The 17,397-nt window shown below is 41.5% G+C and overlaps 1 protein-coding gene across 1 annotated transcript in view; it reads left to right on the plus strand.

The window, feature by feature from the left end:
* LOC128300810 (uncharacterized) overlaps window positions 1-17,397 on the plus strand; it is a 135,779-nt gene that overhangs the window by 73,009 nt on the left and 45,373 nt on the right. The window contains exons 5-6 of the mRNA XM_053037008.1: window positions 11,537-11,619; window positions 13,695-13,813. Coding sequence (XP_052892968.1) covers window positions 11,537-11,619; window positions 13,695-13,813 — 202 coding nt within the window. The remainder of the gene's footprint in view (window positions 1-11,536; window positions 11,620-13,694; window positions 13,814-17,397) is intronic.

Here is a 17,397-nt window from a genome sequence, read left to right on the forward strand (position 1 = left end):
TACTTAGGAGTATTTTTTCTGTTTCTTCAAGAACGGCCAGGTCGTATTGCTTACAACTAAAGGTAATTTAATTTATTGTACAATTCACATTCGCTTGAAGACATTTCCTTCCCCAATCAGTGAAAGGACACCTTATCCCGGGTGTACTCGGTCAATTTAGGAGTATTATTTATGGTATAAAATGGTGAAGCATTCTTCACACATCTGTGGCGGAGTTTTTACGTTATTACGATCCTTGGACCGGACCTTGTTACTCGTTACCTTGCTTCGTAAAGAATGCTTTCAGTCACATGAACGTAACCTGGCAATAAAAAAAAAATAATTAAGCATAATAAGACCGGCACAATAATAAGAATATGTGTCTGTTTGTGTATGTTTGAAGTGATTGTATTTAAGAATAAAGCTCTTATCGTATCATATCGGGAGGAAAAGCTCACAGGAGATAAGCAAGCGATGCGCTTCTCACAATCACATGTAAGTGTGAGATTTCCGTGGCATGACGAAGAATTTCGCCCAAAAAGGCTTGGTGTTAAAGATGCGACATGCGAACAACAATCAGAATTCTTGTTTCGTTTCATAGCAGAAACATCTTTATAGCTTAGATACAGTCTATAAAACAATCCGTTTAACAATCAGTATTTCGTTCAGATAGCTTTCTAAACCAACTCGTGTTCTAACTCGTGAAGCGAATCGCTCATACTCAAAGCACCGAATCCACTCAGCAGTCTTTGATGTTGCTTACATGGCTGCAAACCTACACTGGACTGGCACGATAGAAGCATCTCCTGGCATGTGATTTCCATCATTCGTAGCACACCCTAAAGCAAGACATTAACGATGCTACGATTTTTCACCGTTACTCCGAACAAACCGGAGCGTCAAAAGAGAAAAAGGAAACTGTAACAAGCGAGGTTCAATGTTGTGGTGTAGGTGAAAAATTTCATACCATAAGTACCACAAAAAAAACAAAAAAGGGAACGATATTTGTACCATCGCAACCACCATCACCACGACACGCCGTTTGGCTGAGATGGATGATATAGCCGTCACGTAGCCCGAAAGATGCCCGTTTGTCGATCGCAAAAGAAAGAATATCAAAATTAAATGAATTTTCTAAAACCAGAAAATTTTTGAACCAGCGCTGGTATGCTTCTGGATGCTGCAAAACAAAGGAAAAAATCAACAAAGAAATGTTGGCTTGCTCAACTGGAAAAGAAAACTTTTGTTTCCTTAGACGCCTATTTACGAGAAGTCGTCCGAGAGTGTTTTTCTCTCTCGCAGACGCAAATGGATTCGGGGAAGCACTTGAACCATGGTTGGGAAGTTATTTTTACACTTCATCTACCTACCCATTATCCAAGAATCAAGATCGAAAAATCAACTTCGCCGCCAATCGGGAGGGTCCATTGCAGGGTACATTTTGTTTTCACACTTTTTTTTATTATCATTACTCTTCCGATTGTTTTGGATCATCAGTTTTCCGTGGGCCCTCCTGGCCTGGCTGCTGTACTTAGCGTAACAACTTCCGCCAGCTTCCACCACATACCTTCGGCACCGGAACCGTGCACCGTGCAGCAAACGTTTTCTCGGTTTTTGCAGATAATTTACAATTATGTGTTTCCTTTCCGTTTTGTTAGCTTTTGTAAGCGCCTATATACCTTGATATTTGCACCACTCGTTTGATCCTGCTCGAGGTGTGGAATCGTTTACGGTAACAAAAGTGAAGAAGGAAAACATCAGCAAAAAGTATTTCTTTCTCCATCACTCTCCACCGAACGGTTCGGTACCTCGTTTGATGGGAATTTACTTCCCAAAAGAATATGTAAATAGATATTTTCACCTATTAAGCATGTTTGCTTTGTGGAAGAAATTTGTTACTTTCCAAAGAACCTTATCGGATAGGGGGGGCCAACGTGCAACGGGGGAAAAAAAAGGTTGCCTAATGGTTTGGGTTTGTGCCTTTCTGTGCCCTTTATGAAACATGAAAGAACAAAACGATTGAGCATCATAATGAGCATGGTATTTCTGTGAATTTTGGTAATGCGAGGTGAGTTCTTTACAGGTATTTAGGTTTATAAAATTTGTGAAAAGATGAAGTTCATAATTTGTGAACTGTTCTTCGAAGATTCGAAGTTTTTTTTCTATTTAAATTCACTTTAAAGTTTCATCTTTTTGCACATCCTAGGTTCAGATAAAAGCGTTTAAACCAAGGTCTGTGTAGGATAGACGTCGAGTAATATAGAGCAATTTGACAAGTAGCCAAAAGTTCGTTACACGTGATTTGACGTTTGGACGCCCTTTTCCATTCAAATGTTTTGTGTGTAGTTGTGTTGACTAATCGGGATACAGTAAACAAGTAGGCTAGACGCAAGGAATCTTACACGGGCGACGAAATGTCAAATGAAATCCAAAATGGCGAACCTCTATCTTGGCTATTACTCGATCTCTATCCTACACAGACCTTGGTTTAAACGTTTAAAATGATTTTGACATTACCTAAAAACCGTTTATATCGACCATTCTTGTTCTTCAGCTAAAAAGAACGCAAAATAATGTTTATGGTTCGTTCAACACACTTCATCAACAGCACAGCATTTTATGACCGTATGTTATCTAACAAACGATTTGTCGATATATTTATGTTGCCCAGATGCAGTAGCTGTGCCGTGGTTATGCAACGTGTCAGCGTCGAGTTCTGTCGTTGCTGCAGTGAACGACCATGTCCACGGCCATAGGTATCACTTGGCAGAGTGAAAGACTTTCAACGAAACTGACAGCTCATCCGTCCCACATTTTACACAACCTGCACAACGCTCGGTTCATACCATTAGCGTCCTTCGCAATATTGGCCCAGCTGTCCTGGGCAGCTTTTTCTAAAGCGACATTGAGCGACGACTTCTTTACATCCGATGGCAAACGAGCAGTGCAGTGTGCACGATACTGCAGTAAGAACGGCATGGACGAGGTTGTTAGTGTTGCCTGATGCTTGCCGATGGTACCGATGCTTATCTTTGCAGTTGTGTGCCGTACTGAATTTTAACTGAGACAAATCGTATCGCAACGAACTTAGTAGAATCGTCGACCGATTGGAGACGGAGCAAGAAGGGTTGGAATGGGTGAACGATTGTTTGAATTGACAGTTTCAAAAGGACGGCATGTGGAAGGTCACACTAGATCCGTCTAGCTGTGGAGATGATGTTACGAGACACAGAAGACGCGGTTGCTAGTAGCAACCAGAATGTCCTAGGATGCAGCTAAATACTGCAATTTATTTTTTGCTCAAATTTGAAATGGGATTGTAATGGAATCATAAAATAATTATTAGAAAGTGCTTAAAAGTAGTGTGTTGAACATTTCATATTTAAGATGATCTCGAATGAACTTGAATCACATTGTAGCATTAAATGCTAGCTCGTCAACTCATCGATATCTGCTATCATTTCTACACGATTCGAGAGAATAAAATCCAACAAATGTCATTCATTTCATCATCATTTACACGAATCAAACAAGCCATTACCGGCTGCCATATCTATTTCAAGATTGTTAATTGACACATGCAGCTCGTTCAATGGCACGTAGAGTGACCGTTTGTAATCTGCTGTTCAGACTCAACAGCACACAGTGACAGTCACATCCTTCCGGAGGACAATTAAATCTAACGAAAAGAAAAACATGAAACTAAAATGGAGATGGCTTTCATGACAAGGCGAAGCGATAAGTGCCATGGATAGCAACGTGCTACAGACAACCACACAATGCATCATATCGCGCGCAACGAGCTACGCCGTGCTGCTGATTGCGGGATCCAACATCAGATCACTGCCAGAGAGCAGTGAGAAAAAAAAACTATGTGAGAAATCCATTATCTCGCACCGTGCACTGCCACCACATGTGCAGCGAATGTCGCTTGTCTGGCTGGCGCTGGTGATTCGAGTTGCGGGATGCAATTTGCCATCGCTGACAGCAGCACCGGGCGCTGTGTGGATACGTTCCCGATATGTCAGTTTCATTCTTGCGTGCGTTGGATTTCGTGGGTCGGGTGGTTGCCTTACTGCAGAAAGCCAATCGATGCGAATGGTTTCTTGGTACACATTGCGGGCCCGGTATCAGTTCGCAGCTACGCTACTTCGATACATTACCGCTTATTCAGCGATAAAATGTCATCACAAACACCTCCGTGATCCTGGGAAAACGATATTGCGAGCACTTGAATGGTGTCGAAGCAAAACCACAATCAATTGTGAGGTAGCATGGATGACGCATTGAATGGAAATGAAAACAATCGATAAAATGTCGTACGGAGTAATCAATGGGTAGCAAGAATAATGCATTCCATTTAGAAAAAACTCATTTGTTTCCATGATTTACATATATACTACTCTTAACAATATTTTAGTAGCTTACTTTCGAAATCACAAACTGAAATAAAAACTCACACCATCACTAACGTTATTAATAGTTTTTTGAACTCATCTGGAATAAAGTATTAAACAGACCATTAAACCATATGGAGGAAAATGTTTAAGTAACTGTTCACTGTTAAGAGCAAGGAATTCTAAGAATGGTGTTGGGTTTTGTTGGGCAATTTTGAGGGCCGTAGTGTGAGTTCCCATGTTACCAGCCTCACGAAGCAAATACTATCCGGCTATGGCAAACAACCTGCTTTAATGGCGAGTAAAGTAAATAGGATAGGAATTTTGTGTTTCTGGGAAGATTTTAAATTCATGGACGATAGTTATCATTTTTTTACATAAAAGTTTAATATGCTTTTCTAAAAATTAATTTCATCCATCTAGAGCTTTTGGAGATTCTAAAAATGGTAATTTCTGGGATTATTTAATTAATAACTTTAATAATAACTCCAATTAATACATTAATGCAGCATATCGAATGTTTGCAATTTATTTTTACAAAACGTGTATTGGTTGTATGTAGCCTGTTTTTCATAAATAGATCCTCTTGTTCGTCCTTTCAAGAGTTGACATCTAATGATCCTTAATGAAGATCATGCATCAGCAAAACTCGCTATGCAATTTGCCCAAGAAGGAAACATATAAGTCACAGTCAGTAATACACATTTTAATTGATTAAACTTCGTTAACTCCAGCCGACAAAGCCCAACCAACATCAATCTCTTGTGAGTTGTTGTTTTGCAAGGGTGTTAATGTGTGATGAGCGCTTCAACACTTCGGACTGATTATTTTAAGCGACTGGAACTAACCGGCGGGGTAAACCGTACACTTTTTTGCTTTAACTTAAAATTACGCTCTAACGCTTTCTTCCTGAATCTCAAAAACGGAAGGCACCATTCCGTACAAGGGGCAGAAGGGATGCAGAATCTCAAGCAGAAGCATTTCGATCATGGTTTAGGCGCAAACCCCGGTTCCACGTCTGTCAGGGAGGAAATTGAAACCTTTTACCAGCGGTGGCATAAATTTGAAAACTTTTCAATCCGTAGGGGTACATTTTCTAAACACCATCCTACCAATGGCAACATCAAACGAGACACAAACGATTCACTTTGGTAAGGTCCGTGCCATACGATGACTACACCAAGCGTACGGCCATGAAAGCCTCGCTAGATGCTAGGAACGGTGAACGCTGAGACAATGTCGGGTAAAACTATCTGCCCTCGGTACTGCACCAACTTTTCTGCTGACAATAAGGGTGTACAGGAACGGATGATGGCAACAAACTTTTTCCTCTCCCGGACCGGAACCGGAGAAGAAACATTTTCGCTGACAAGGGTAAGCTTGCACGAGCTCGGGGTTTTCTTCCGTTTGGGTCCAAACACGAGACGCAACCGGAAAATCCAATAAAGCGGCTTAAGTTTTAGTAACTGAAGCGATCGTTTCTGCGGGTCTTCCGCCGTTTCGACGAAACTGGGCGAAAGTCGAGCATAGTCGAGCGAATGGATTTTGCCGACAATACTCCGTTTTGAGCCGGCACATATCAATTGATTGTTTCCATCATGAAACAATCACCGACCATCATCATACAGTTTTTCGCTCGAATGGTAATTAGATTGACGGTGCAGGAAAACTGCGCAGTACGTTTCGTTCGGGATGAAAAAAATGAACCGATCATTTTTCCTGTTACAATCGAACGCCTGTACGGCTTAGTACGAGAAATAGATTTACCTGCAGCAAGACATTCGCAGAAAATCAATTTTTGGGATTTATTTCATGTGATAGCGTACAGAGGCATGAGTAATTGGATTATTCGTTCTTTGGAACATTGCACAAACTGAAATTATTGTTGATGTATTGATTAGGCACAAAAGCTTCGCCAGAATAGGTATGCATCTTATATCACATTGAAACGTTTTGAAAAAAAATATCCTTAATCACCCGGATAGTTCATTGTTACTATTAAGTCTAATTGAATAACAATATATAAGTGGCAGATTTCAATTTGAGAAATTGCAATTGCAGAGGTTTTGACACTTTCGAAATGTACGCACACACTATTACTGAACAAGTTGTAATTGCATAATCAGATCTTCTTCATTGGCAGCTATTTTTCTTGTACTTTGGCATTGTACTAAGCATTCATTTAAAGCATTACATTTTATTATGTAGTTTAAATGTCAGCTTGAATAAATGTTAAACAGAAATGGAAATAATAAGAATGGCTGAAAGTATGAAATATCATATAGAATGTTGTTAACTGGACGGTACCTATTATTTTATTTTACATTGGACGAGATAGTAGGAGAGTACGAAACCCCAACGACTGATCTTGCCCGATGTCGATAGAGGATCATGTTGCAGTCCGCAGCGAAAAAGTACGTTTAAGAATGCAAGCACATCCCTACTTCATGAAACCTTTTCTAATGACCAACATCATCCTCAACGGAAATGATCGTCTGACAAAACAGATACATCCAAGTAAGCTGCGACTTATGTTACCATCAGATTAACTTCGAAAGCAAAGAACATCACAGAATGGAGGATTACACCTGGGCGAATGGAGTCATCAGAATGTGTTATGGTGTACTGTATTGTGTTTCGCTAGAAAAAATCTTCATGCGTATTGTAAAAAGTTGTAATAGATGATTGTTTAAACTACTCCTTTGTGGCTCTACAACCTCAAAAGGTACATTTATGGCTTTCCTTGACTGTTTTATGAGAGAAGAACGATCTTGGTAGAGTAAGTTAACGGTTTTGTGGGTTACTGTGAACTAAGCAAGAAATTGAACATCATTTAATTTGGATCAATGCTAAACCAAAGTAAAAAAGAGGTTTTGCTTGAGCATCAGCTGTAATACATCGAGATTACAAACCTAGGTTGAGAGACTGCTATCTTTCTCCAAGCAGTAGGTGCTTTGCTACTTGAAGTAATATTACTTTAAGAGAAACAATGCTTATCGTTCAGATTCATTCATTCATTCAATTGTTAATTGTAAATTGTTAATTTTTATTTATTCAATGAGCCTCATATGGCCCCTTTGAAGCTTGGGTATAAATGAACATTTAACACGTAGTTGGTCGCACAGAACGAATACAATTTAAGAATAACAAACGCAACAAGTCAGGTTCAAAACGATCACAAACAGCGTTAAAATCTCGGCTCATGGACAATAACGGATCAGAGGAACCAAAACGACTATGACGCTCCTCCACGTCAAGTAATAAGAGCGACCTCGCCGGTACGTAGATTATTATTATTATTATTATTATTTATTAATTCATCGGACATGCACGTGTCTTAATGAATACTTAATTGGTAATGTGACAAAGAGACAACGGACCTAACAAGACGAGTTGGACATTGATGGACAGAAACGGAGACGTTCGCGAAATGCCGGTTGGGAAATACCAAAGTCATACACATTGTAATTAGCGTTAAAAACTGTACACATCACATTTACGGGATCTGTTTGACCGAAAGTGGTTCTATATCGCGAAGTTTTGATTATTTCCCGTTGTCTAAGTCTCCTGGATGGGGCCAAAAAGTTAATGGAGCTAAGAAGGGCCGGTGCATCAATGTCGTTACCGATGAGGCCAGCAACAAACATACATTGAGCCATTGTCCGTCGTACCGCCAATGGCTGAAGTCCCAAGAGCAGGCATCGTGCTGTGTAGTCTGGGCGTGTGTCGTTGGCTCTCCAGGGAAGAAGCCTAATGGCAAACCGGGTTGCCTTCCGTTGGATCGCTTCGATGCGTTGGCTCCAGGCATGTATTGAGGGACACCAAACTACACTCGCGTATTCTAGGATTGGTCGGACCAACGAACAAAATAGGATTTTTACGCACATGGGATCACGGAAATCTTTAGTCACACGAAACATTAAGCCTAGCGTCTGATTACCACGGTTAATTAGATTTGTCATATGGGGTCTAAAACTAAGTTGCTTGTCAAGAACGACACCTAAGTCTCTAACACTATCCGCACGTTGCAATAACCTATTCTCAATGTTGTAGTCAAAGAGAATGACAGATCTGCATCTTGAGAAGGACATTACTTGACATTTATCGATGGACAATAGCAGTGAGTTTCGACGGCACCAAGAACTGAATGTGTCGATTGCCACTTGAAGACGAGAACAGTCTGAGACCTGTTTCACCGCGGCAAACAGCTTGACATCATCGGCATATAACAGAATGTTGAAATCAGCTAGTAGTAAAGCAGCATCGTTGATGTACAGAAGGAACAGTAATGGTCCGAGATTGCTGCCTTGCGGGACCCCGGAATTAGTGGTGAAGGTTCGTGACACGCTATTCTCTAGCTTAATGCGATAAGATCTTCCTGTGAGGTAAGAATTTATCCATTTTACCATACCATTTGAGAAACCAAGCTTCTGTAATTTAGCCACTAGAATAGCGTGGGAAACCGAGTCAAAGGCCGCCTTCAGGTCTGTGTAGATGGCATCGACCTGGAACCCAGAGTCCAGATTTTTTTTGCAGAAACTGACAAACTCGATTAGATTCGTGGACGTTGAGCGTTTGGGTATGAAACCGTGTTGTGAGGAGCATAGGTACTGTTTTGCCGCAGGCAGCATTGAGTGGTGGAGCATGAGCTCAAACACCTTCGACATAGCGCAAAGGGATGTCACACCCCGGTAATTTTTTGCATGTGAACGATCACCTTTTTTGTGTATTGGCACCATTAGAGCTGATTTCCAATAGCTGGGATATATTCCCGTTTGAAGAGAGGTGTTGTAGATGTTTGCTAAAATTGGAGCAATAGCATTGCAGCAGCGGACGAGGACGATAGCCGGAACACCATCTGGGCCAGGGCAAGTAGTCGGTTTAAGTCGGTTTATAAACGCGACCACTGTAGGAATATCTATTTGTGGGAGGTTTAGTTCCAGTGTATCAGCTGGTGTGTCGGCAGTGGCGTCGGCAACGTTAGCGGGGTCAGTGGTCACACTGACGTATTGGCTTTCAAATCGGCGTGCAAATATCTCACAGATCGAATCAGGAGAGGTGCCATCGATCCCTTCAAAAGATACTACATTCGGAATCGAATTGATTTTGGTTTTACTTTTGACAAACTTCCAAAAACTGCGAGGTTTGGACGAAAGATTGCGTTCGATTGAGGCTGTGTACCTGGCGTAGCATATGCGATTATATCGACGGTACATATTTGATACTATGCCAAAACGGATCCTGGAACATGTAGTTCTTGAACGCCGATGAGTGCGAAGCACTGCCGATCTTGCCTTTTTCAGTTTTCTGAGATGTTTATCTCCCCAAACTGGAGCCTTTTTTGGTCGCGAGCACGGAACACTGATGGAAAACGTCGCATGCAGTAAATCAGTGAAGGCATAAACTGCATCGTCTATCGAGTTATAGTTAGAGCATTTAAAATCGGCAGCAAAAGATGTAATGCGGGATTCAATGTCGGCAAAATTAGCTTTGGCGAAATTTAAGCTCGGTGCGTTGTCAGTTACAGTATGCGATTCAGCCGTCGTAACAGAAATTGTCCATTCAAGAGCCGGATGGTGGCAGTCAGGTGAGATGATTGCAGGATCCGAATGTCCTATTGTCGTAGTAGCAAGTGTAGCTGTCAGATTAGTAAAAATTAAGTCCAACTGGCGCCCCAAGTGGTTTTTCACACCGCTGAGCTGACTGAGCCCGTTACTGGCCATTCCATCAGTGAAAATAAAATTGGCCTGAGATTGACACACTGGTTCATAGTGCATAGCTTGAGGAAGTATGCTATCCATGTCGGATGGTAGTGGAGGGTTCCATATGATATCGGGCTGATTAAAATCACCAATGATGAATAACAAATCATCATCTTTCGAACACGACGAAAGACTTGTTACAACCTTGTTAAGAGTATCCAATGTGTGAGTGTAGGTGGCTAGACTCGGAGGGATATACACTGCGCCGATGATGATGTGTGTGTTTAGAGCTCGTATTTTGACGACCAGCATCTCGAGCGAATCAATGCCCAGCGTTATTTGTTGCGTACAGAGCGAAGAAGAGCAAGCAATCAAAACACCTCCGCCGCGTGAGCAAGCACTGTTAGATCGGTTTCTGTCGCAACGATATACTTGGTAGCCATTATCCGAAAAAAGTGCGGTTGGGATGGAATCGTCTAGCCATGTCTCAGTCATTATTATAATATCGTGATCGGTTTCGCATAGTGCCATGTGTAAATCTTTCGTTTTAGTGCGTAAACCGCGGACATTCTGGTAATACACCGTGAGTTCACGTGGTGGTAGCAGTGTGGCAGTGTTCGTAGTCGGGATGGAAACATGCGTAGTATTCGTTGCACGTGAAGATAAGCGCACACGTTGTGACGTTCCCGCTGACAGGATACGTGGCAACGCAGTGTTTGGCGTGGGATGCACGATGCAGTTCGTTGATGTGTGACAGCTCAGTGTTGATGATAATGATCGCTTACACGCGAAAGAAGCGATCAAGTGTAACTTGGCGCATATTGTAGCTGGTATTGTGGTTCGTTTGTGGAGGACCGTCAATCAGTGTCGAATTTGCATCATCAAGTGTAACTTGGCGCATATTGGAGCTGGTATTGTGGTTCGTTTGTAGAGGACCGTCAACCATGGTCGAATTTGCATTGTTGGCAGTTTCCACCAAGATGCGGTTACTCGATTGCAAGCAAACGGGTCCCGGAGGAGGAAGCTGAGGTGTGTTTGTTGTGCAGCGGATAGTAGTACTGAGTCTACGTGTGGCGAAACGGCGGCCTGTGGATGTTGGTGTGTGTACTGCTAAGTGTTGGCCAACGGCAGCAGGTGTGTGTATAAGGCGGCAGCGATCAACGGCATTATGTGATGGTGAGTATACACGGCGTGGGGATTGAAAGAACTCACGATGTTGAGCCTGGATAATAGTGCCGGCAAGTCGATCCGATGGTCAAGTAGCCCTGCGACAAATAGTCTCTGCGCGTTACAGTTTCGCTGTTTTAGCGACTCCAGGCCCAGTAACTCGCAGCGTCCGTTGTAGTCAACTTAATTAAACAAATAATTAAAACATATCATTAATAGAAAGTAGTTTAATTTCGATTTAAATAAAATATTAACAGCTAAATTTCTTCCTTATTACACTATACTTCACAGATGCCAAAGTAAACACCCCACGGTTCAACAAACATTCTTGGGTAGCATTTCCAGCGCTTAGAGGCGCGTACAAGCATGTTCAGGTAAGTTGCAAATTATTCAACAATAACCAACATGCATGTAATGCGGCTATTACATGCTTGAAAACAAATCAATTGGTTGAAACAGTGAAACATTTTACGTCCAGTATGAGTCACCATTATCTATTAGTTAGACTGTAATTATTTAATTTATGGAATTCCATATTTAACAAATCCTTTTTTAATGCTTCTATTTTCTATTGTTGTATTGGTGTGGTATTTAGCGTATTTGAACCGGTTTTTTGTGCGAGAATTATGGGTCAATTTTGAAATGATGATTATTTCAATCATTGCTGGTACAATCACCTCGTCTGCGGTTTTCCACCTTTTTCCGATAGTTTTCGCTGCAGGTGCATCAGTGTAAGCGTTTGTTATACGTTTTTTGCTCCCAGCTTCTATTATCTGGCAAACATGTACTGATAAAAAAGGGAAAACAAAGCAGAATTGTTGTCTGTTGTCCGTCCGGATCGTACATATCACCGGGATCAATTTGTTAAGCCGTTGTTGTAGCGGAATGGTGAATGAGGTTTGCTTCACCGCGCGCGTTTTTTTTTTTTCTGTTGGCCGATTTTCCATGCACTTCTTCGTTCCAGCTAGCATACGCCACCAAACAGTCGCACTATCAGTGTCAATTCCAAAACCGACACCACTCGCGCAATACACTTCGATTCCAATCAACGTCCGACGGCGTTATGCACGAGGAGTGCATATCCTCGCCACGACCCTTTCGCTACCGCTCACAGACGAAGCCACCCGAAAGGGTTTAGGCTAACATTCGCACGCGAGCAATCCAACCGTTGCGCAATAGCGCGAAGCGCGAACAAAACCGACGCGCACACGAAACCCACAGAAAGATAAACTGGCACACAACCACTCGGTCGGTTGGCGTTAAAGCAAAGCAATGCAAAAAACAATCCCTTCTGACGTTTTGTGTCCTTCCAGTCTGCCCTTTGCTCGCCCCACTCCAGCTCGCCAACCTGTCGAACACGAATGGTCAGGCGAATGGTTTTTGAGCTTTCGTCCGCTTGGCTGTGTTTGTTGCGCGCGCGTTTTTCCACACTTCAACCGCCAGTGTTGCCAGGCTTGGGAAATTTTTCTTTCCCAAGGGGGCTTTTCCGGGAAGGGGTCGGCCACCGTGCCACCCGTCCCCGTGCCGTGTGCATCGGGCTGTTATTGTTATAATATTCAAACCGGAGAGCGGAGCGCGGCCCGGTGGCAGCGCGTCACGCTAACGGTCCTCAGTTTTGGTTCCGATAATACAGATCCTGCTGTGCGGTAACACCTCGTTTGGTTTGGGTGCGAATGGAGCTGGCTGGATGTATGCCGGGGTTGGGTGTGGTTTTTTTGTGTTAGCTTGTTTGTTGTTTTTTAATTTTTATTTCATCCAAAAACCGGATCCCTGCAACGGCCGTGCAGTGTTTGACCGTTGTTTGTTGAGCTGTAGTCGTGAGTGTGTGCATTTTTTTTTTGCATGTATTTTATTCGTTTGATGTCGCGTTGTGTGTATAGGTTCCTCGGTTCCAACCCTACGGTGGCTTTATGGCTATTGTGTATTTTAGGCCCGTTTTTTTTTTATAAAACCGTCTAGTTTCTGTAGGGGTTTACAAAAAGGGAAACAAAACAAAGCAGCAGGAAAAAAAAATGAAACAGTCACCACCTTTTAGCAAATAATTTTTACTGTTGCAGCCTCGCTTTTAGCCGGTGTATTCGAGCGAAATTAAATCGCTTGTACACGGAGAATGTACATTCACCCCAAAACGTAAACACTCGAAGCTTTTATCCATGCACACAGCGTACAGCGTGAAACCTTTCCGCGGAAAAATCGCGAAAAAGCGGCAAAAAAATTGCAAAATAAGATCGATTGAATTGCACATGCCCATGTACCAGTGTACGGGTGAAATGGACACACATCGGAAACAACATCGGTCACCGGCAGCATTTTGTTTGTGTATCTTTTCTAATCGGTTTAAACATTTCCTCGCGCAACAAAATTCTACGTGAGGCTTCAATATTATCACCCGATATCACACGGCACTAATAATGATGTTTGTGGCTTCTTTGTCCTTTTTTTCCCGCAGCTACACATCGAGTTCCGGCCCGAATCGTTCGATGGTGTTCTACTGCTGACCGGCGAGCGAGACGATTTGACGGGCGACTTTATGGCACTGCTGCTGCATCAAGGGTTCGTCGAGTTTTGGTACGTATTAAAATGCTTTAAATTCCACACAATTTAAGTGCATCGTTGAACGTTTTTTTTTTGTTTGGATTGCATTTGGGAACTTTCGTAAGAATATTATTAAATTTATCATCAACAGCCCCAAAACTGGTGGCTCGTTTGTGCAAACTGTTGTTGGCGTGCAAATGTTCGCCTATAAAGTGAAACCATCAAGCGTCTGAAAGTGAAACATTTTCACCATCTCGAACTGCGCGCACTGAAAGCGCAAATGAAGCGAGGGTGCCATTTCGGCTAATGGCCGCAACCATTAGCCGTAACCCGCCGCTGTAAGGGAAGGGTTGTTGTTTGTCCAGAAGTAAAAATTAAAAAAGAAAAATCTACATAGCCAAAGAATCCGCTTCCGGTACGCAACGAACGCTCTTCCCTTCATTTTAATGCAACACATTTTTCCCATTCCCCGTGGCCCACGAAAGCGGTCCATTCCGGCCGGCTCCCGGACGACCCTGACAGCAAGTACGCCTCGTTCAGAGCGTTCGGCCAACTTTACACTTTTACACTTAAAAATAGATCCATTCCATCGGGCTGTTTGCTTTTGGGGTGCGCTTAATTTACAAATACACCACACGAAACAGTGCTTGCGCGCGCTTTAAAGTCGGAGCGATCGGGAAGTCGGCGCGATCCTTTGGGCATGGGGTGGGATGGTTTCGGAACCGTTTTCGGTGCCTTTTGCGCTGTGTTTCGGTTCTATGTTTTCCTTTTCGCTCACCCATCCACGTGGCAGTGTTCGGCAAAATGTTTGTCAACAACTTAATTGAGTTACAGCCGAGGGTTTTGCCTTAAATGGTGTTGCTCCATTCGACCGGAACGGTAGAATAGAATAACGCAACGAAGGATATTGACTTGAGTTCATGTGCACGTGACAACGATAAGGGAAAGGAATGCCGGCTAGTCGGCGGATGATGGAGCTTCTCTGTGTGTTTTTTTGTTTGCTGTTGTTAATAATGTTATTTCCAGCATCTCGACCCGTCCCTTTTCGTCTGTTTGCTTGTGTTTTGTCGAAGATTCCTGCCACTCCCTCGCCGACCCTTGTTTCGGTGTGTATTTTGTTTTTGTGCTTTATGGTCACGTTGATTGGCGCGGTAGATTGGCAGAAAGATCCTTTCATGGTGGCAAAATTGTAGCCAGCGAAGCGAAATAAAATGTATTTTGATTGGAAACTGGACGCAAACGTCGAAGGTAAACACGAAATCGTCGAACGGTATGGTACCCCGTTTTGCTGGATTGATTAAATTGATTTCATGATTGAAACCATCGCTTGTGTGTGGGATCTTTCTACAGCTGCTTCTACCCTAAAGTAGCCGCTAACTTTCGGTTTGTGAGACAGCATAACTTAACACGAAATATTGCTACTTTTACATTTTACATGATAATAATTTTTATAGAACGTTTTTTCCTAAAAACTATTTCCACCAGCAAAGCCATTTTCTTGATGACTTTTGGTGTATCAAGTATCAGCGTAGAGAAATAGCTGCAATTATTGCTACCCGCAGTACAAAACGACACAACATCTTCATCCCTCAACCGTCCGGTACCAATTGCCGGAAACCAACCAACCGGGAGACCACGGTTTGTCGGGCCGCCCGTACCAAGGATTACGCTCGAAATTCGTGTCGAGGCTACGCCGGTGAGGAGACAAAAACTTGCGCCCATAAATCAGCTGGCAACTGATATTTATGTGTACATTAATTTTCTAGGAATGTTCAATTATGCAAGATAAATGTATGTGTTGAACCACTTCGACAGGCTGGGTGGTGGTTTGGGTGGTTCCGGGGCGCAAAGCAAATGGCGCTCAGCTGCTCAGCCCGGCACGGCCCGGCGATGGTGCTGGAACACCGCTTTTCCGCTTTGTTACTCGCTGGACATGTATATGTGTTCGTATGGGTTGCAGGTCGTGCATCCCGGTTGGTGGGGTCACCATTCCTGTCCCGGGCGGAGGACGCAACTGTGGACAGATAGTGATGGTTTTGGGGTTGGGCTGTGCCGAGCGTCCTGCTGCCGACTGTGGTAAATGGAAAATATTTGCCAACCATTTTTCATGATTCGAGGCTTGCGGTGTCTCTTCGGTGTCTTGTTTAGCTACTGCAACAGACTCACACATATATGGCGTGACTTCTCAGTTTCGAATGGGTTTACAATGTGAAGAGGGAAAATAAGTGAAATGGTGAAGAAGAACGCACCGCAGGAGTACCTGTTGATAAATAAAGGAATAGAAGTGTTATAAAAATGTATAAATAATATTGAAAAGTGTTTTATAAAAATATAATCAATTCATAGAAATACAACATGCTATTCTATAATAAACAAAAAAAACAGGAATTAATAGAAGCAATGCAAGATAGGTGTATAAAACACAAACTAACTGAGTTTCGTTAACTTCGTGTGGCCTGCTTGAATTTAATTTATTGAAGACAGCACATAAAACTGGATACTAGATTGTTCTTTATTTTGCTCAAAATGAACGTACGTTCTTATTTAATATAGGAGCTAATTTAGTTGCAGCTCTATCTGTTGATACATAAAGGCATACAAGTGTTATAAAAAAGTATAAAAAACATAAGTGTCAAATAATAAATGATAAGTGATAATAAGATATATTAAATTGATAGAATTACAACATGCTTCAACAAGGAAAAAAAAGAGCTAATTTAGTTGCAGCTGTATGTGTTGATAAATAAAGGCATAGAAGTGTTATTAAAAATGTATAAATTATAGAAGTATTAAATAATAAGTGTTTATAAAGATATAATAAATTAATAGAAATAAAACATACTATTCTTTAACAAAAACAAAAAAAAACAGGAATTAATAGAAGCAATGCAAGATAGGTGTATAAAACACAAACTAACTGAGTTTCGTTAACTCCGCGTGGCCTACCTTAATTAAATTTATTGAAGACAGCACATAAAACTGGATAAAAGATTGTTCTTTATTTGGTTCAAAATGAACGTACGTTATTATTTAATATAGGAGCTAATTTAGTTGCAGCTCTATCTGTTGATACATAAAGGCATACAAGTGTTATAAAAAAGTATAAAAAACATAAGAGTCAAATAATAAGTGATAAGTGATAATAAGATATATTAAATTGATAGAATTACAACATGCTTCAACAAGGAAAAAAGAGCTAATTTAGTTGCAGCTGTATGTGTTGATAAATAAAGGCATAGAAGTGTTATTAAAAATGTATAAATTATAGAAGTATTAAATAATAAGTGTTTATAAAGATATAATAAATTAATAGAAACAAAACATACTATTCTTTAACAAACAAAAAAACAGGAATTAATAGAAGCAATGCAAGATAGGTGTATAAAACACAAACTAACTGAGTTTCGTTAACTTCGTGTGGCCTGCTTGAATTTAATTTATTGAAGACAGCACATAAAACTGGATACTAGATTGTTCTTTATTTTGCTCAAAATGAACGTACGTTCTTATTTAATATAGGAGCTAATTTAGTTGCAGCTCTATCTGTTGATACATAAAGGCATACAAGTGTTATAAAAAAGTATAAAAAACGTAAGTGTCAAATAATAAGTGATAAG

Source organism: Anopheles moucheti, chromosome 3 (assembly GCF_943734755.1).
Source record: "Anopheles moucheti chromosome 3, idAnoMoucSN_F20_07, whole genome shotgun sequence".
NCBI classification, from domain to species: domain Eukaryota; kingdom Metazoa; phylum Arthropoda; class Insecta; order Diptera; family Culicidae; genus Anopheles; species Anopheles moucheti.